This window comes from Epargyreus clarus, unplaced genomic scaffold, assembly GCF_041222505.1.
Source record: "Epargyreus clarus isolate Ecla_fem2 unplaced genomic scaffold, WU_Ecla_fem_2.2 ptg000015l, whole genome shotgun sequence".
NCBI classification, from domain to species: domain Eukaryota; kingdom Metazoa; phylum Arthropoda; class Insecta; order Lepidoptera; family Hesperiidae; genus Epargyreus; species Epargyreus clarus.
In genome coordinates, this window is record NW_027332223.1 from 1,101,097 (window position 1) to 1,120,462 (window position 19,366).

Consider the following 19,366-nt stretch of genomic DNA (forward strand, 5'->3'; position numbering starts at 1 on the left):
TACTTGACAATCCGGTACGTACGTCCTTAAAGCTGGCCGCATACAATCGTTTTCCTTGTTAGGATTCCGTATTCGGTTTCCGGATTCAGGAACTATTTTTCGATAACATGTTCTAACTGCCGCACACACTTCCATTTTTTACCGTTCGGAAAACGAAAACCTAACAATAATACTAAGAATGTATGCGGCCAGCCTAAAGGTAGAACTGCTTTAATTTAAAAGCATTTGATTTAAAAAAAAAACACTACACCCTTCATACTAAAAGATCTACTCGAACCGGGTCCATCCGGAATGAATTGTCAATTGTGTGATCGGATACTTATATGAACTATCCATGTTTTTGGAGCGACTTTATTTCAAACATCAACAATTTCATGTCTGATGTAAACAGGGCCTTATTTTCGTTTATTATTCCTGAAACTCGTTTTAAAAGATTTGAAGTAGAAAATGACCGAAATAGTTCACGAACTTATAGACGTCGTAAAGAGATAGACCTTTTAAATACAATAGTCATACAAACATCATAGATTAGTAAAGATTACTCACTCCTAACTAGAAAATGTGCCCAGTTTTGAGAATTGAAATACTTGCGTATAAAAGTTTTGCCACGTCTCCGTGCTAAAATATCCCTAAAATATTTGAAATAATTATTTATTTATTATGTAAATTCATGTAAATTACGCAGTATTACTTATTTATTCGTAAATTTTCTCTAAAAATGTTATTATTTGTCAAGAATTCAAAAAAAGAACTTACGATAATAAGCCATTTGTGGCTTCATTCAATTTTAAGGCGGCGAAGTATCTTTACTAATCTATGACAAACATAAAGAAAATTCCAAGCAATATACATATAGTGTACAATTATTGCTAACAGGTGGGTTCCTAAAACTAATGTTAGGTAGGTACGACAATTGTTACTATTACATGATTTATTTTGCATCTTTATTAATGTAATTGAATTTAAAAAAATTATATATAAACCGAATATATTTTGGTTAAACCTCGGCAACCATTGTATTTTTTATAATTGTAAAAGGCATTGCAGACATAAGTAAGTTGAACAGATAACAAATATTTTTGATAGCCACAGACTATACTATTAAATCAATTTGGGACTTTATTTTCAATCCAGATAATTTTTATACGTATGTACTAAAATATCCTAGATAATCTAAGATAGACATTTTTTCTGTTAGCAATCTTAGCACACCATTTAGACCACAACAACAAATCCCAAATTAGGTATTATGTGATTAAAGCATATCTGATTTTATCTTATTCTTCACTTATGTCGCATAGACTTCGAACATTGCCATATAAAATTACTAAGCCGCGTTATCCTTGAATTGCAAGTGAAAACGTGCGTGCCCTGAGGGTTCCTTTATACTGGGGTTATATATTATGTTCTTCGCCCACGCCCTGCACCGCACCACTATTTTGTCTACATCTGAAATAATAAAAAAAAGTTTTATCTTGCTTGCTGCTTTCAGTTGCTCGATTTTTATAATTAAGATTTTATTGTATAATTATATCTATACATATAAATAAAATTGGAGTGTCTGTTTTTAATATTGAAATAACCGCTTTTTATTACATGCTTCTCAATATACATACGGTACATACACCAAAATAACATTTTTTACATTTTTTGTCTGTTTGTTCAGGCTAATCTCTGAAATGGCTGTACCGATTTTGACGGGACTTTTATTGGCAGGTAGCTGATGTAATAAGGAGTAACTTAGGCTACTTATATTTTAAAAGCAGTTGTGCCCCTGTATTTTTTTAAGCGAGTGAAACCGCGGGGCACAGCTAGTAATTAATAAAAACGATCACGAAATAGACGCATCGTTAATGGGTACTCGTACCAACATGCCACGACCCATCAAAAGACAGTGATCCTGAATCACGCTATCGAAATTTTCTCAACATTTTGCATTTTAGAATTACTTGCTCCCTGAACTTCAAATGTAATCATCACTAAGCCTGAGGCGATCTTCCTTTTCCAAACCATTTAGACGCGTAATGAAATGAAAAAATCAAAACATATTACCTGGCGCGGTAATTTTAACAGCAACAAGAGGGCTAATGTATCCGTCCTCGTTGAAAAACGGGTACTTCGAATTCGGCAGCCCTCTTCCCCAAGGATATTCTATTTTTGTCTCGTTGGACTTTTCATCCCAACAAGACACCCAGATTTGTTTACCCTGAAATTAAATGATTATGATTTTATAGGTAGACTGAATTCCATTTAAAAATCAAAGATGACCCCGAAATTTTCGATCCGAGCCGGTAGTACTTTAAGAAAATATTGTAACTGACAATTTGTAAATGCCGCCGTTGGCCTATACAAAATAAATATATTTCATTTAAAACTAGACCAGCTCTAAGTAGGCAAGCTATCGGATATCAAACATGAACCTATTGTATATCAAACTAAAATACATATTTCATATTTTTTTAAATAGGTTGGTCCTGCGAGCCAGATAGGGAGAATTGCTCTACACAATAATTTAAAGTATTGTTGCCAGTGAATTGTTGGATGACGTCATCAAAAAGATACATACCTGAGTAGTTGCGATAATATTTTTCAAGTCATCGGGCATGTCCGCCGGGAGGTCACTGGCACTATAGTAATCTGGTTTCCAACCATAAACCTGGAATAAAAAAAGATATGTTCAATATTTAGGACGACGTACTGATTATAAAAAGTAAATTCGAAATTTGAAATGTTGACGTTTCTGTCATTACATATAAAATCATACAGTCGCCAATCGAAACTCGTCACGGGACGAGATATATTGTATTATATTTTATTACGGAGGTCTTGAGGACCTATTCGGGAGTCGCGAGTGTGTGTTTCAAGGACGACCGGTCGCCAAAGGGAGCAGAGCACCATTCATTGGTATTTATTTATTGTTTCCACCTACACTATTGTCAGTAGCGCACAAGAATTCTAAATTACATTTCGGATTAGAACCAGCGATCTAAAACGCGTTTATGTTGAGATAAACTATTGCACAGATTCCAGCTACTTGCATTATTATAGCTTCAACGTCTAGGATATCGTCATTACTGTCGTCAACTTTTTTTTATAATATAGGAGTAGCAGACTAGCATACAGTCCACCTGATGGCTACTCCCGGATATGGGCATCTGATCAACCCCCGGTAGGATTAGATATTTCTACCTGAGGTCGGCCACAGATGCGCCGCTACCCCTGAGGACTAAACTGGATCTAGGACAAGTATGTCTCTCTTACCATACCCTTCAAACCAGAACACAGCAGCGCTCAACACTGCTGTTATGAGGTAGAAATAGGTGTGGCGGAGGTGCTGCCGGAGTCGAACCACAGAGGGTCCTAACTCATTATTATCTACTTTTTCTTGTTCCGTGATTGTTCCACAGTTTGGCACGACACCTTTCAGGGTGACAGGGATGTCGGCCATACCGCCATGGTCAAAGCGAATAAGTAGACTTTACACACATTTTAGAACATTTTTAAGAACTCCCAGACGTGCATATATCCTCTCGATGTTCACCGTCAAAGCAAGTTGTAATGAATTTCTATTAAGTTCGTAATTAACTTCCTCAAGATGAAGAGTGCAAATTTCAACCACATTCTATATTAGTGCTTTTATATTCTATGTGCAAGTTGATCAGATTAGGTGTTATCAAACAGTGGTTGTACCGTGGTCCCACAATCGGGGGGATCGAGGTTCGAATACGATGCACCTCTGATTTTATAAAAGTATGTGCATATAAGAAATTAATTATCACTTGCTATAACTGTAAAGGAATACATTAAGAAAACCTACACTCCTGAAAGTACTTTAAAAAAACCCTCTAGAATGTGTGCGGTCTACCAATTCGCACATAGACTGCGCGGTGGTCTATTTACTCTGAAATTGTAACCAGCAGTAAGACAATACTGGGTTAACAGCAAGGCAATGTCAAAACAAAAACAATTAATTGGCAAATACGCACGGTCCTGCAAAAACTTCCTCCTGAGGTATTCCCTCAGGACTATGACATGGGGCTCTTCAAGAGGGGTGTAAAAAGAGCTCTCCTTCAAAGCCGGCGATGCATTGGCGACTCCTCTGGTGTTGCAAATGTCCATAGGCGACGGTGACTGCTTTCCATCAGGTAGCTCGTCTGACTTATCGTTAGGTTATAAAAAATAAAAATAATTATACCTTATTCAACTTGATATAGACACATGGTGAATCAGGAATGCCATAGTTGTCAGCCGCGACGCATTCTGTCTTGTCGTTAATCTGTTCCTCTGAAAACAACATCATATTAACAATTACTTTTAATTAACAAGTAGATTTGAAAGCACGGAGTTCGTCAAGCAGTTACGCCGTTTGTCCACCGCCACCGTCACCGAGCCGATAATTAATGACGGCGCCGAAGTAGCGTTTACTACAGCCGCTTGTCCACCGCACGTCCGTTACCCGAGCACCGTCATCCCGGCCGCTGATACGTCGAGTAGATCGGCGTGACCGCTAGATCGGCACCGAGATTTTGACGGGCCGATGTGCCGGCAATATAAAACACGATGGACTTGTCCATACACTGCCGTCATACGCGTGACAGCTGGAACAAAATAAACGGCCGATATCGGTCGCGGTGGACAAGCTATCGCCGTCACGTCATATTAAAATCGGCCCGAAATAATCTCGTTCTCGGTATCGGCTCGGTGACGGTGGCAGTGAACAAACAGCCTTATGTTTTGATTATAAATCATTATTAACTAGTAACGTCATACCGAATTTCTTCTCGAAAAACCGGTTATTTGATATCCAGATCTTATCGGATGCATATAAAAATAATTAGTCCACAATCTTGGGATGTTGTAATAACAACTTAACTAACCAAATCAAGCATTATCATCTTAACAAAACGTGTGTGAAAATTTAAACTCCATTCAAAATTTCAACTCAAGGGATTTCTAGGAAAAGCCAGTATTGTCCCGACATCTCTTTATTTTGTTTGTATATAATAGGAGTAGCAGACGAGCATGCATGGCTACTGCCACCCATGGACATCTGTAATCAACCCCAGATAGGTTTAGATATCCCTACCTGACACAGATGCGCCGCTACCCCTGAGAACTAAGCAGGAACGCCTCGGTAAAGTACGTCTCCCTTGCCACACCCTTCAAACTAGAATATAACAGCGCTTAATACTACTGTTATTGGGCAGAAGTAAGTGTTGCGATGGTGCCGCCGGAGTCGAACCACAGAGGGTTCTACCACCTTCGATTAGCGATGAACCCTATGTGAGGAAGCAGAAGACTAACCCAGCAGAAACGCGTCCAGCTCCTTCTTATACGCCTCTAGCGCAGCAGTGTTGCTCCGGATGTATTTGAGCTCCATTTTTTCAGTCGGCCGTGGCCGAAAGTCCACGCCTGGGCTTATGCCTGGAACAGTTTGTATTGTATGTATTGGTGAGGATATATTTTTTAACATTGATTTTAATTTGGCGTCATAACGTGATTCCTGTACCTAATATTTATGTATTACTAGCTGACCCGGCAAACATTGTGTTGACATATAAATAAAAAAATGTTAAGGGTGAACAGCCCTTATCACTTAGGGGTATGAAAAATAGATAGTAGCCGATTCTCAGGCCTACTGAATATGCATATAAAATTTGGTGAAAATCGGTAAAGCCGTTTCGGAGGAGTACGGTAACTAACATTGTGACACGAGAATTTTATATATAAGATTTAGCTTTATGCGATCACTTACAGCCAAGCTAACAGTGACTATAACATTAAACTTTGAATAGCGTTACTTAATTATTTAAAAAATATTAGCTTTTGTTTAAACGTTTGTTTGTTTGTTCTTTAATAAACATACCTAGGTAATGGATGTGTGTGGATACACAAATTATAATTGTTGCCCTTAATTATTACCTTCCTGTACTACCGACAACTACAATTATTAAAATGGCCAAGGTACACCTACCTACCTACCTACTTAAATTATGTCATAATTTCTGTGGATGGCTTATTGGAAGTATACTGTTCTGGGGTTACTGACAAAGGTATCTCAAATCAAAGTACAAAAAGATAAATAGGATATACATATTTGTAATACAATAATTTCAAAAAAAAAATCAAACAAGCATACAGTCCGCCTGATGGTACATGGTATCTGCCGCCCATGGACATCTGTAATCAACTCCATATTAAATTCCCACTTGATTTTTGCCAAAAATGCTTTGCTACCCCCTATGAAAAGGTTAGAACGCCTTAGATAAATATGTCTCCTTTACCACACCCATAAAACAAAACATAGCAGCGCTTAATACTGCTGTTGTAAGGCAGAAATAGATGTGGCGCTGGTGCCTCCTGTCGACCACTAAGGGTTTTTACGTTTAAAGACATTTATTTCTCATAAGATTTTACAAAAAAAATCACTTACAGAGAAATTACAAAATACAAACAAATTTAAATGGGTTAGCGTAGTGTTATTGTGGGTAGATTTAAAGTTGACAATCATATCTGTAGAAAAAATGCGAATGCAATGATAGTTGTTGTTTAAGGGTCATGACACAGTGTTGGACAATAATTATTTGAGTAACTTAAGGTAGCGTTTTATTATATTTTTTTAGATTATTATTAAAGAATTTATATTAATATGGTTAAGAAAAATTATTTGTATGAATGTATGTTTGTATGTATGTATATATGTGATGAGTATTTTAAGTAATTATTTGTGTTTTAAACTGTATTCTAATGGCTAGGTGCCGAATAAAGTATAATTATAATATATATATATATATTTATTATTATTATTATTATTTTTTTTTTTTTTTTATTATTTTTTTTTTATTTTTTTTTTTTTTTTACCACTTTCAAAAATTATTCAACGAAAAAATCATATATTTTAATGGAAGGTTATAATTACCTATCAAAGACTGTTCCAAGGTGTAGTAGGGTATTTTGCCGTCTATTTGCCCCAACATGCCCACCATGCAGATCGCGAACATGGCTGCCAGAACCGCGTAGAACACCAGGTAGAATATGATGACGATTCCTGGAAATATCATCACAACTTTTATCATCACACATTCTTTTTTAAATAATAGAGAAGTACCAGACGACCATGCAGTGCATCTGATGGTGTGTCACCACTGCCGCCCATAAAAATGTATTATCACCTCCAGATAAGATAGAGCTGTAACTAGGGTCGGCCCCAGATTTTTTTATAACATAGAAGTAGCAGACGAGCATGCAGTCCACCTGATAGTAAGAGGCTACTACCGCCCATGGACTGTAATCAACCCCAGATACGATTAGTTGTTCCTACTTGTGTCGGCCACAAATGCGCCATTACCCTTAAGGACTAGGCTGGAACGCCTCGGAAAAGTCTGTCTCCCTTACCACACCACTCAAACCGGAACACAGCAGCGTCTAACACTGCTGTTATTAGGTAGAAATAGGTGTGGCGGTGGTGCCACCGGAGTCGAACCACAAAGGGTTCTACCACCTTCCTACTTGTGTCGGCCACAAATGCGCCATTACCCTTAAGGACTAGGCTGGATTGCCTCAAAATAGTATGTGTATATTACCACGCACCTTTAAAACCAAAATATCGCTTAACACTGCTGTTATCAGTCAAAAAAAAACATAGATAGTTCAAATTTTCACAATGCATTGACCCTCCGTTTGTCGGTTAGACTCGAACTTGGCCCATTATTTGCTAATGCTAATAATTTGAATTTCATCATCCACCCACACGCACACTTGATAACCCACCCATCTATGTGATCTCTATCATGGTGTTAGAAAACAATTGAGCGATCACTGCGTTAAATTACAATTGATTTGCTTTCAAAGACGACACACTTATAGCAAGGTTTCAATTAATAAGGCTGACATGGAATATTCATCTCAATTGGACGCATTGAAATGCTGCGATTTCATTGCGTTTCCGTTCATTTGTTTTTGAAAATGTGCACGTCATTCGTATAAGTACTCATAGGTTTGAGACAGAAGGATAGTTAACACCTATATGCCCATGTAGGTATGTACGTGTTTAAAGTTTTATTATATAATGCTAGCAGACGAACATGCAGTCTACCTGATGATAAGTGTTGGCCCCCCATGGGCGTCTATAATCAACCCCAGATAAGATTAGTTTTCTACCTAATGTAGGCCTATTGCCTACGCCGGATTAAGATGATGATGAGGACTAAGCTGGAATAATTCGGAATAGTAGGTATGTCTTCCTTACCACACCCTTCAAACCAAAACACAGCAGCGCTTAACACTGCTGTTATTAGGCAGACATAGGTGTGGCAGTGGTGCCGCCGGAGTCGAACCACAGAGAGTTCTACCACCTTAAAATTTGAATTTTCTGTTACTTTTTTTTCATTTTGAAAATCTTATTTCTACTCTACATATCTTCATATTTACGCGACAGATGAATATGTTAAAAAATCCGAATGTAGTCCGATCTTAGAAGCAACAGGCGTACTTTACACCTTTCACAAGCACCATCATTCAGATCATGAGCCCATTAATGATTTTACGTAACCCGCTGAGTACCAATTTGATTCTTACAACCAGCACCGTTGCGAAACCGTCGGCGGTGACGTAGATGTCTAAAATGGTTCTGGGCGCGACTGAAATAGATGGCGAACGCATTTCTCTGTCCTTACTGTAAATAATTCAGTGCCGGAAAGACGTGAAGGGCTTCGCGAAGACGGTATGAGCTATGTATTCAGCATAGATTAGTAAAGATTACTCACTCCTAACAAGAAAATGTACCCAGTTTTGAGAATTGAAATAGTTGCGTAAAAAAGTTTTGGCACGTCTCCGTGCTAAAATGTCCCTAAAATATTTGAAATACTTATTGATTTATTATGTAAATTACGCAATATTGTAATTATTTTTGCCTAAATTTTCTCTAAAAATGTTTTTAATTTGTCAAAAATTCAAAAAAGTAGCTGACAGTTCAATATTCAGTTCAGTTCAGTTATTCAGCTTGTAACACTGATTATTGCTGTAAGATGGTAAAAGATTCTTTAAATTTTCTACGCTTGCAAATGAATGATGTCATTGTGCAAGAATCTGCAATTAGGAGGTTTTCGTTTATATGTCAAGGGTTAAAAACTTTTCACCAATCCTAATAAATAATAAAATTGGCATTATAACAGTCAGAAGGATATAGGAGTAGCAGATGAGCATGCAGTCCACCTGATAGTAAGTGGCTACTGCCGCCCATGGACATCTGTAATCAACCCCAAATAGGATTAGAATTTCCTACCTGAGGTCGGCCACAGGTGCGCCGCCACCCCTGACGACTAAGCTGGAACGCTTTGGAAAAGTATGTCTTCCTTACCACACCCTTCAAAACGGAACACAGCAGCGCCTAACACTACTGTTATTAGGTAGAAATAGGTGTGGCGGTGGTGCCGCCGGACTCGAACCACAAAGAACCACCACCTTAGAATATTACTAAATGCCCATTTGCATAATTATCCTCTGTTTGTTACATAGATAATGCTCTGATAGTAACCATGTTTATAAATGGATATCCGTTTATTTAACTAATTCACATAGTTACTAGGATGACTCGCTAACACCTAACTCGAAGCCTTGCAGAACTCAACAAATAGAATAAATTTATGGATGCTCATAGAACAGAATCATAAATGTTTAACGATGGTTTTAAGTGTAATAAGGTATTTATACAGAAACTCAAGGAAGGGAATTTATGATTTTTTATTTATCTAATTTATGATTTATAAAGACGAAATCAATAATCAAGAATCAAGTACAGCTCATATAAATTAAGTATGCATGCTCTGATTTTGGTTGATGCACGGCCGTGCATCTAAATACTTTTACGATTAATTTTAACAATATATTTAAACATTCTGTGAATGTTTCAAGTTAAGTTAAAGTTCGATGTTAACATTTATTTAAGAAACTAGCTAAGCGATATACGACTGATGCGAAGTTTAGCCTCGAAAAAATAAAGATAAGTCTAAAATGTATATTAAACTTTTTTTGATAATTATTTAATAAGTTTTATCATAATTTTATTACTTAACAATGAATTTAGTAAATAACAATAGAAGGTTGTCTATAAATCAATTTCCAAATATTACCATCTACAAGTACACTAAACCAAAATTACAAATTAATGCTTTAAATGTCTGCCTAACTCAGAATCGAATCCGGAACTTTTGCTTTACTGACTGACAGTAAGTACACCTCGGGATCTTAAAATAAATAAGACCTCTTTGCCTTTAATTAGGACAACTAACTTAAAGCTCAAATGCTTATTTCAATGATATAGTTAATTCACACCTAATCATTAACCATAATACAACACGATTGTTGTCACTTTACACTCACAATTACCATGAAACTGTAAATAAAGTATCTACACTGCGAAGTAATAAAATACACTCACATTCAAACATACGTGTACTTAATATTATCTGTACACCAAGCAATGTGACATTGTTATGCAAGAACTATGGAATCCTATGACCTTCTGTTTAACTGTTTATTTTCACGGATAACGTTCTTGTATTTGTATTCTTCCGTGTCGTATGGTTACAATGAACTAATTTCTTTTTATATCGTATATAAAATTCTCGTGTCACAATGTTAGTTACTGTACTCCTCCGAAAAGGCTTTACCGATTTTCACCAAATTTTATATGCATATTCAGTAGGTCTGAGAATCGGCTACTATCTATTTTTCATACCCCTAATTGATAAGGGTTGTTCACCGTTAACTTTTTTTTATTTATATGCCAACACAACGTTTGCCGGGTCAGCTAGTTTATTATAATATTAGTATTACAGAGTTGTGCTCGTATTGATGTCATTGGTTGATATATTAACCTTATGATGGTTGAAACTTACTAATCTATTAATACGTGGAGTAAAAACTTTGGATCCCAAAATGGTAATATTTTAAAAAACGGGTCCTTAATAATTATGACTAACATTTAACTTAATCTGTTAAAAAGAATTAAAGCTAAGTGTGCCCTTAAAACGTGCCAATAAAAAATATAGTAGGTAAAGATCCATACCTATCCCTTTATAACATACCTACCTACATATGACTTATTTTAATAATAATAATAATAAACGTTTATTGCCATAATAACACAGTTACACAAAGAATAAATGTACATTTTACAGTAATATTAATATGACAAAAGGAATTCGGCTCAGCATTGCTGTCTCAGAATCAGGGATTCGAGTAGCGCTGTTTTTCAGCCGCTCCTATAATCCCTGTGGTGTTAGGTGGGATAAGAAGATAGTCAGTCGTGGGGCATCTCCTGGGTTTTAAAATTTATTGCAATCTATCTATCAATATATTACCATCTATCTGGGACTGCAAATTTCACACCCATCCGTAGTACAGTTACAAGCATTCAAAAAGGGATGGAATTTGAATTTTGGAATTAATGACAACAGGAATCTTTTCTTTGTGGCTAAAACCAGGGCGCTGCAGGACACGTTCCATATTACTTTTAACGCCCTATTTGATCTCTACAGTTGTAAGTAGGGTTATCAGAGTTTAGCTTCTTATTACACTTATAAATTTACTCATTTAAAGTTGTGAAGAATTGTAAGCTTAAGCACAGCAAAAAAACTAGCACAATTCAACCAACGAGATACCACCGCAACCTTTTTCTACCACGAAGCAATTTTTTGCGATTTGTGAAGTGTGTGGGTGCCGGCTAACTACATAATAGGCGATGACCTTAGTTCTCAGGCAACACAACGAATGAGCTTTCCTTCAAAGACTTCGACTACTCTGATTGTGCGAAAGTATCGGTAACCGCTTCTCAAGTAATCCAACTGCTATATTATTATAGTTATTAAAGGCCCAGTTTGATGTAAGCTTTGTTTAGTTGATAAAATGATATTAATAAAACATTTGTCATTTAAATAAGTTACTTAAATAAATGTCTGGATAGAAACGGTCCGTTCAATTGGACGTAACCCTAACCAACCCGTTTGCCCTTGGTAACACAAAGCGATGTAAATCGAGGGCCGATGGTAACTCGTTTATATTGTGATGGGATTCAATGGCCATACAAATTGATTCAAAGCGTATTCTGAATGGCCGTGCGGGTTGCTTGTCAATCAAAGGACCCGCGGACTAATCTCACCAATCCCATGGGACCAGGTGTATACAAAAAGTTTGGAACGGTTGCACAGTATAAGGATCTTATTTGTACCGTGACGGTTGTAATAGTCGGCCCGCCTGACGAAGGTCACCGCGCGCAAAGGGTTCCCAGTTCGATCCCCGGTCAAACAGATACCTGAATGATGAATTTGGATAACTGTTCTGGGCCTAGGTGTTAGTGTATTCGTCTTTGTATATCCATGGCACTCACGATACAGGGAATCTTAATGTGGGGTTGTAAGTGTAGGAAGTCTTTAATCTAAACTCGTATTCTAGAGCATTACTCCGACTAAAATTAATTTAATTCCTATGTATCCTGAAATTTAAAGGTTTGCCCTTAAGTTTTAAGGTTCAACGGCAAAAAAGTAGTTTTTTGGTTTAAAGAATGTGGTTATGGCCAAGAATCAAACATTATTATCTGGGGTAGTAACGCATCCGTGGCCAAGTTTTTGTAAAATTTCAATTCTTATTGAGGCTTTTAACATACGCGATAGGCGATAAATACTATTACCGTGGGACAACTAACCGTAGTTTTTTTTAACAAAATTGTTAAAAACAAGAATAAAGTGCATTTATATTTACTTATATCTTCACTTTTGATTAGGTTCATACTCGCAAACATTAAGGTGACCTGATCGGAAAGGTTATTAAACTGTTTTGTAACTCGACCTGAGGTTAATTATGTGTACTTTGGAGATATTGATTTTGTTTATTGTTTTATAATTATTGTAGTATTACCACTACTTATCCAGTGTAGGTAGGTCTTATTAATAAATAATCGACAATTCCACAGTCACATGAAGTATTGTTTAACTTTTTGAAAGTTATGTAAGTATATTTTGTTTATTTACCCATTTTAACAAAGCTCATTTATAAAACTCTTGATGTCATAACATATCTGCCTAACAGCAGTAGGTATTAGGCGCTGCTGTGTTCCGCTTAGAAGGGTATGGTGACAGAGACACTTATCCAAGGCATTACAACTTAGTCGTCAGGGGTAACAACGCATCTGTGGCCGACCTCAGATAGGACTCTAAGCATATCGGGGTTAATTATACTTGTTTCACAAAAAATATGATATTTATGTGTATTACTAGCTGACCCGGCAAACGTTGTGTTGCCATATAAAAAAAATTAAGGGTGAACAACCCTTATCACTTAGGGGGATCAAAAATAGATGTTGGCCGATTCTCATAGATACCGGATAAGCACAAAAAATTTCATCAAAATCGGTCAAGCCGTTTCGGAGGAGTATGGCAACGAAAACTGTGACACGAGAATTTTATATATTAGATTTTGTATTTAAATAATAATAATTAATACTCTAACCTTATAACAATTTTGTACGTCAGTGATGACAATATGCATAGTATTGTGTTGATAAAATACGTATATTAAGCATTTCACAAAATAAATTTGATTTGATTTGATTTGCTTTGTCCATGGGTTACACTAGCCACACCATCTTAAAATCGTAGGTCGTCAAACTGAAATCGCATATTTTGCTTTATATTTTGTAAACAAAGCAGCAATAAGCAAGTGGCTACCCACGTGCTAATGTCGGTCAGTGTAATTGGACCGAGCGGATCGAATTACCTACATGTTTCTGCATTTCATATTTCAATAACCGCTATCCGGTGTAATGGATTCGATCTACAGGTTATTTAATGAAAATGAAAATAATGTTGGTTAAAATTCATTAACAATTAATAGCTATGAAAACAATGTTGGTTGGTTGTGGTAATCTAAATTAATTAGTTAATGTTGGAATTTTTGCCAATAATTGATAATTACAAAAAATATTATAACGACAAACACTAAAAATGTGGCATCCTCAACCAATTTAGATGAAGCCAACGACACCACATGTGTTAAAATTCGTCAAGCCGTTTGGGCTGAAGGGCATGCCAAATAATAAGACAAACATATTCATACGCTCGAAAGAAAATTGATAAATAGCCCTTCGGGTAAAAACGTTGAGAAGAGATAGCTGTAGTAGTTTTTTAAATCAGGTATGAGTCTATTTAGAATGTATCATAAAGCTGAATTCCATGAAGCTTAAATTTCTATTTATATTCATTTCAATATAGGTACGTTTAGTTATTACTAGGTTAAGCCATAAAAATTAAAAATATTTTTATGTTTTAATTTACTTAATCGATTTAGACGAAACATTTGCTTCATGATAGGTGACAGAGAGTAGATAACGCTGGCAACATATACCTCTGAAATATTCATACAAAGTTAAATAAAAGTGTATTTTTAACTAATAATGAACTTGATTTTGAAGTAAAGTGAACTAAATTTTGAATTAATATTAGTCGAAACTTTACTGATATGTGAACTAGTTTCATAACCTATTTTTAAGTTTAAATTTAAAAAAATTAGATACCAAAGCAACATTGGACCCGGTGAAGAGTTGAATAGGTAACCGGTGGAGACTAAAACTAAATACATAGATCATATTATGTACTAGGTGTATTAGGTATTCACAACACTTCGTTGTTCTAAAATTAATTATTACGGAACCTTCAAAACACAGCCAGAGAACACCAAAACAGAGAACACGGTACAAACTAGTTTCGTAGAACCACGTGTGCATCTCCGACGTACGTCATCTCAGATTATTTCCTAGCGAACGTGCATCGGAGCCATCGATAGATAAATGATACCGATCGTTAACGGCAACACGTAACCCGACGCGTATGAATGACATCCACACGTGGAACTACGTCTTACTTAACATGTACTATGTAGGTACTTATACCTACGAAATATATCGTCATGTTCCAAAAAGCATCCCTTTGCAAGGGTTTCCTCTAAAAGTGAGAAAGATTAGGCCAATGTACACCGCTCTGACCAAACGTGAATCGATAGACTTCACACGCTTTTGAGAACATTTTGTAAAGAATTTTCAAGCATATAAGTTTTCTCGCGATGTCCTCCTTCTTCAATAAAGCAAATGCTTATTAACTTGTATGTTCGTTGTAAGTACGAGTATGCACATTATTTTGAAAAATCAAAAGTGCGTGCCTGAAAATCGAAGTTTGAACTCTCTGCTGAGAGGCCAAATTTCAACCACTAGACTATCACTACTTACTATTGCGTAGAATCTACTTCAATATTACATTAAATAAGCTTTTTGAAAATAAAAATATATTTCTATATGTATCCGTGACACTCAAAAAGTAGTCAATGGATCTCAAAAAGTAATTTTTAGGGTTCCGTACCCAAAGGGTAAAAAACGGAATCTTATTACTAAGACTTCGCTGCCTGTCTGTCTGTCCGTCTGTCACAGGGCTCTATCTCTGGAACCCTATAGATAGACATTTGAAGTTTATACAGAGGATGCATTACAGTGGCCGCTATAACAACAAATACTAAAAATTAAATAAAGTTAAATTACAGTGTTTTGTTTCCTAAAAAGCCAGCAGGCACAGACACAAAACCTTCACTTAATTTTAAATGTAAACCAACAGCCAATAAAAATGTCGGGTTTAGCTAATATAAATAAATATTGTATATGCTATTTATAATATACCTATTCAAATGGAGGAAAAATACACCTAATAAATATTTATGGGAAAACCTCAACTTAAACTAATACCTAGATTCTTTAGATACATGGCACGTGTATGTTACTGTAAATAAACTAATGGTTTAATAAATTTGATGAAATTTGAAAAACACCGGCAACAATATTTGAATATATGGATTCTGATAGACCTTAATGTAAGGCTTATCTTAGTACTCAGGAGACGCAACGCAACGCATCTGTGATCGACTTCAGGTGGAACTTATAATAACATTTTGTTATTGTAACATGTGAAGTTGATTAAAAATCGACAGTACCAGGAATTTTGTCTACTTTGAATTACTCTGGTGTCATTGTACAAAGTTTTATGGTGTAGGTTTTTCGTAACATGTCAAGAGATGCGCCACATGATTCTGAATCACGCTGAAACACGAATCGAAGTTTTCTCAGCTTCTTCCACATATAGGTACAAGCTTCGAACTGAGACTGTCAAAGCATAGCCACTCCTGAAGGATGATCACCAAGCTTGCCGAGAGATCGCCCTTTTTCAAAATGGTGTTTACGCAAGAAACTCCAATAACTCCAGTTCTTCACGGTAAATATGATCAAGCGGGTTACAATCCAAAGCAAGTTTACGTTGAACTGGTCCAATAAATATTTGGCTTTCAAATAAGACGCATTACCCGTGGATGTAAACCGTAAACATTCGAATAGATACAATCGTTATACTCGTTATTGAAATAGACATTACATTACAAAGCTTTTTCGACCACCTATGAACTTTTCGAATCCCAAATACAAATTATGCGTCAGCCACCTTCGATCAACAAATCGAAGTAAGCCACAGACCCTTTGCTATTCATTGACAATATCGGAACGATGAAATGAAATTAAATGAAATATATTTATTTTGTACAGGCCAACGGCGGCACTTACAAATTGTCAGGTACAATATTTTTCTTCAACTCCTACCGGATCGGAGCGCGACCTCTATTGAGAAGATCCGGTAAGAAACTCAGTGGGTTTCTCTTTTTTTATTAATAATTATTCTCTTTTCCCTTTTTTTTTTAAATGCCATCATTTTTACATATAATTAATAAAGCATTAGCTCCAGTATCTTGCGTCACATTTATCTAAAAAAGAAGTTTGTTCAGCAAGATACGCTACACTTTGACATTTTCTTAATTAACTAATAATTTTGTTATTGATCAGTCCCAAGCTGTTTTAACATCAATATAATCACAAATTTTATAGTAAGCTTTAAGACTAAGTTTGATTTTGATTATGGCTTTAAATTTATTAATTGATATCTAGTCTATCCCATTTCTATACTAACGTTAGACACAGGTCCCCTATCAATCTATGAAGGGTTTAGGGCATAGTCCACCGCTCTGACTGTGCGAAATTTTATAAGGTCACACAGCATTATAGTGCGTGTTTGAGACTCGAACCCTGAACTCTCTACGATTATTAAAGCTTATTATATAAAACTTGAAACGCTGTGTTCAGGGCTTCGGGGTATATTATTTTGATTATATTATTCTCTGATTCGTCTTACAACTTTATTATGTTCTTTGGCATCCATTACAAAGAAAATTGTATTATTTCTCGTAAATCTTCATTACGAAATGTTATCTGTAATAGGTATCATTATCTGCCGATAATTATGTATTATTGCCCTCACGCAGTAATTTATAAAATTCTACACGCACAGTATAAGTATAGATCCTTATACTATGATACAAGAAGTCAGTTGTTAAACAGAAATTCTTAGGCAAAAATTAACACATTTAAATCTTTCGTAAGCTTTGAAGAAATTGTACCTTGTTTTCGGATTTTTTATTATATAAAAGCGACAATCCATTGTTTAATCTAAAAACGATATTGTTAAGCATTGCTGCCGATATCAATAGAATATTAAAATTTAATGGCCGTTCAAAAGGAAACAATGCAGGTACAACAATAGTATCAGTTATCACTTTAACAGTTACGCTGGATTTAATATTGGTACATTTCATTACTTGAATATTAACTTTGATGTGGAATAGTTACAACTTATTGTATAAACTTAGGTCGGTATGTAGTTTATGTCATAAAATAATTTATTCTTAAATTAATTAATTGATAATAAATTTATGTAACACATAAATGATATTAGAACAAATAATTTAGTTTTAATAACTTCTTATATGTTTTTGGTTATTTTAGACTAAATTCTTTGATCACTAATAAGAACTAAGTGATCGAAGACTAAATTACTTTAAAACAAAGCTTTTTCATTTATTTTCTTGTAAATTTTATTCGTTATAAATGATGAGGATTTCTATTAATCGATTAAACAAGTATGTATATAAATTTATACTATTATGTACATAAAAAAATATTTATTTTCTTGTCTTAATATATGTAATCAAGTGAATTTCTTATAGGAAGTCAACAAAATTTTGTTGAAAAGTCATTTTTACCGCGTATTTTCCTGAAAACATAAGTAACTCCTTCTTAAATTCCATGTGTCTTTTCCTATTAATCTATATTAGGTACAGTTTAATCTAGGAAAAAACTAAAAGAATTCGAACCAACATAAAACACGAGGAGTAAAGCTGGGTACTTTTTACCACAAAGCGTACAGGGGTAAATCAAATCATCCCTGACCAGATGGACTTCTGTTCTGTAAGCATTTCTACAACTACAGTTTAGGATCCCCTATTAATACATCTGTAACCAATCGTAACAGAAAAGTTATCTAAAGTTACTTTTTAATACGTTTTATGTAATAAAACCGTGCGTGCTTTATAGATTTGACTATAGGAGCAGTGCCACCTCTATTTCTGCTTTAGATAAAACAATAATGATCATGCTGTTCTGAGCCGATAGAAAAAAACGCTGTATTATTTTCTGTAAACACATCAAAATTTTCCATGATTTTACTACTAGATATGTATTGACGTAACAGGAAACTAGTGAAAATCCAGAGGGTTCTGACTCATGGAATATCGTAATCTACACCTAAACAGTACTAAATCATTTTAATAGATGTAAAAAACAATAAAAATATTATGTTTACATTCATAAAACTCACCCCATCGTTTCGGCGTTCGCCCCAAGAAGGTTTTCTCCTCAGGGTTATAGATTGCTTTCCCTATCCGCGCCCAAATGGACCCTGAAGGCGGCGGCGCGCGGGCCCACTCGCTACTCTCCAAGCCATTCGATTTGCTGGCCATTTAAACAATTAAAAAGAAAAATAAATTCAAAAATCGAATAGAGAACCGCGTTTATCCCAGTGCGCGCCCGACCGCCGACAGCGGCGGTGTAAATGCAACTGCGCGCACGCATAAATAAAATAACGCACGTGTCGCCCGACAACATATGTGAACAATCGGCCGTGACGACACCTAGGTTTGTCTGGCCTCAATAAATTTGTAAATATTTCGGGACCACTAGCGTATAAAAAGTAAAAACGCTATGATGTTAGTCCAATGTTACGTAGGTACGTAGATATTTACGGCCGTGTAAATTTGTCGATCTAAAATAATTCGCTCAAATTCTAAACAATGATAGAAATGTCATTAACCCCCAAAGAGTCCAAAGGCTCATGTACCTAATAACAAAACTTGAATAAGATCGCTTTTTCTTTCTTAAAATTGTGGGAACGGA

The 19,366-nt window shown here is 35.6% G+C and overlaps 1 protein-coding gene across 1 annotated transcript; it reads right to left on the reverse strand.

The window, feature by feature from the left end:
• Nucleotides 1-825: 825 nt before the first annotated feature.
• On the reverse strand, nucleotides 826-19,042 carry LOC140748040 (sodium/potassium-transporting ATPase subunit beta-1). The gene is made up of 7 exons (XM_073080723.1): nucleotides 18,792-19,042; nucleotides 6,920-7,048; nucleotides 5,305-5,424; nucleotides 4,196-4,284; nucleotides 2,567-2,656; nucleotides 2,053-2,206; nucleotides 826-1,449 (listed from the first exon to the last, which is right to left on the reverse strand). Exons 1-7 carry the CDS (start codon nucleotides 18,931-18,933, stop codon nucleotides 1,328-1,330), a joined length of 846 nt encoding a protein of 281 aa, XP_072936824.1. The 5' UTR covers nucleotides 18,934-19,042; the 3' UTR covers nucleotides 826-1,327.
• Between the last annotated feature and the right edge of the window lie 324 nt (nucleotides 19,043-19,366).

What these genes read in the sequence shown, in the direction of transcription:
- LOC140748040 (XM_073080723.1), bottom strand. Translation starts at nt 18,933, where the DNA reads ATGGCCAGCAAATCGAATGGCTTGGAGAGTAGCGAGTGGGCCCGCGCG. An exon ending in GCGAACGCCGAAACGATGGG is followed by an intron (nt 7,049 to 18,791) that starts GTGAGTTTTATG and finishes TGATATTTCCAG; the next exon opens with GAATCGTCATCATATTCTAC. An exon ending in TGTTAAAATTACCGCGCCAG is followed by an intron (nt 1,450 to 2,052) that starts GTAATATGTTTT and finishes TTATTATTTCAG; the next exon opens with ATGTAGACAAAATAGTGGTG.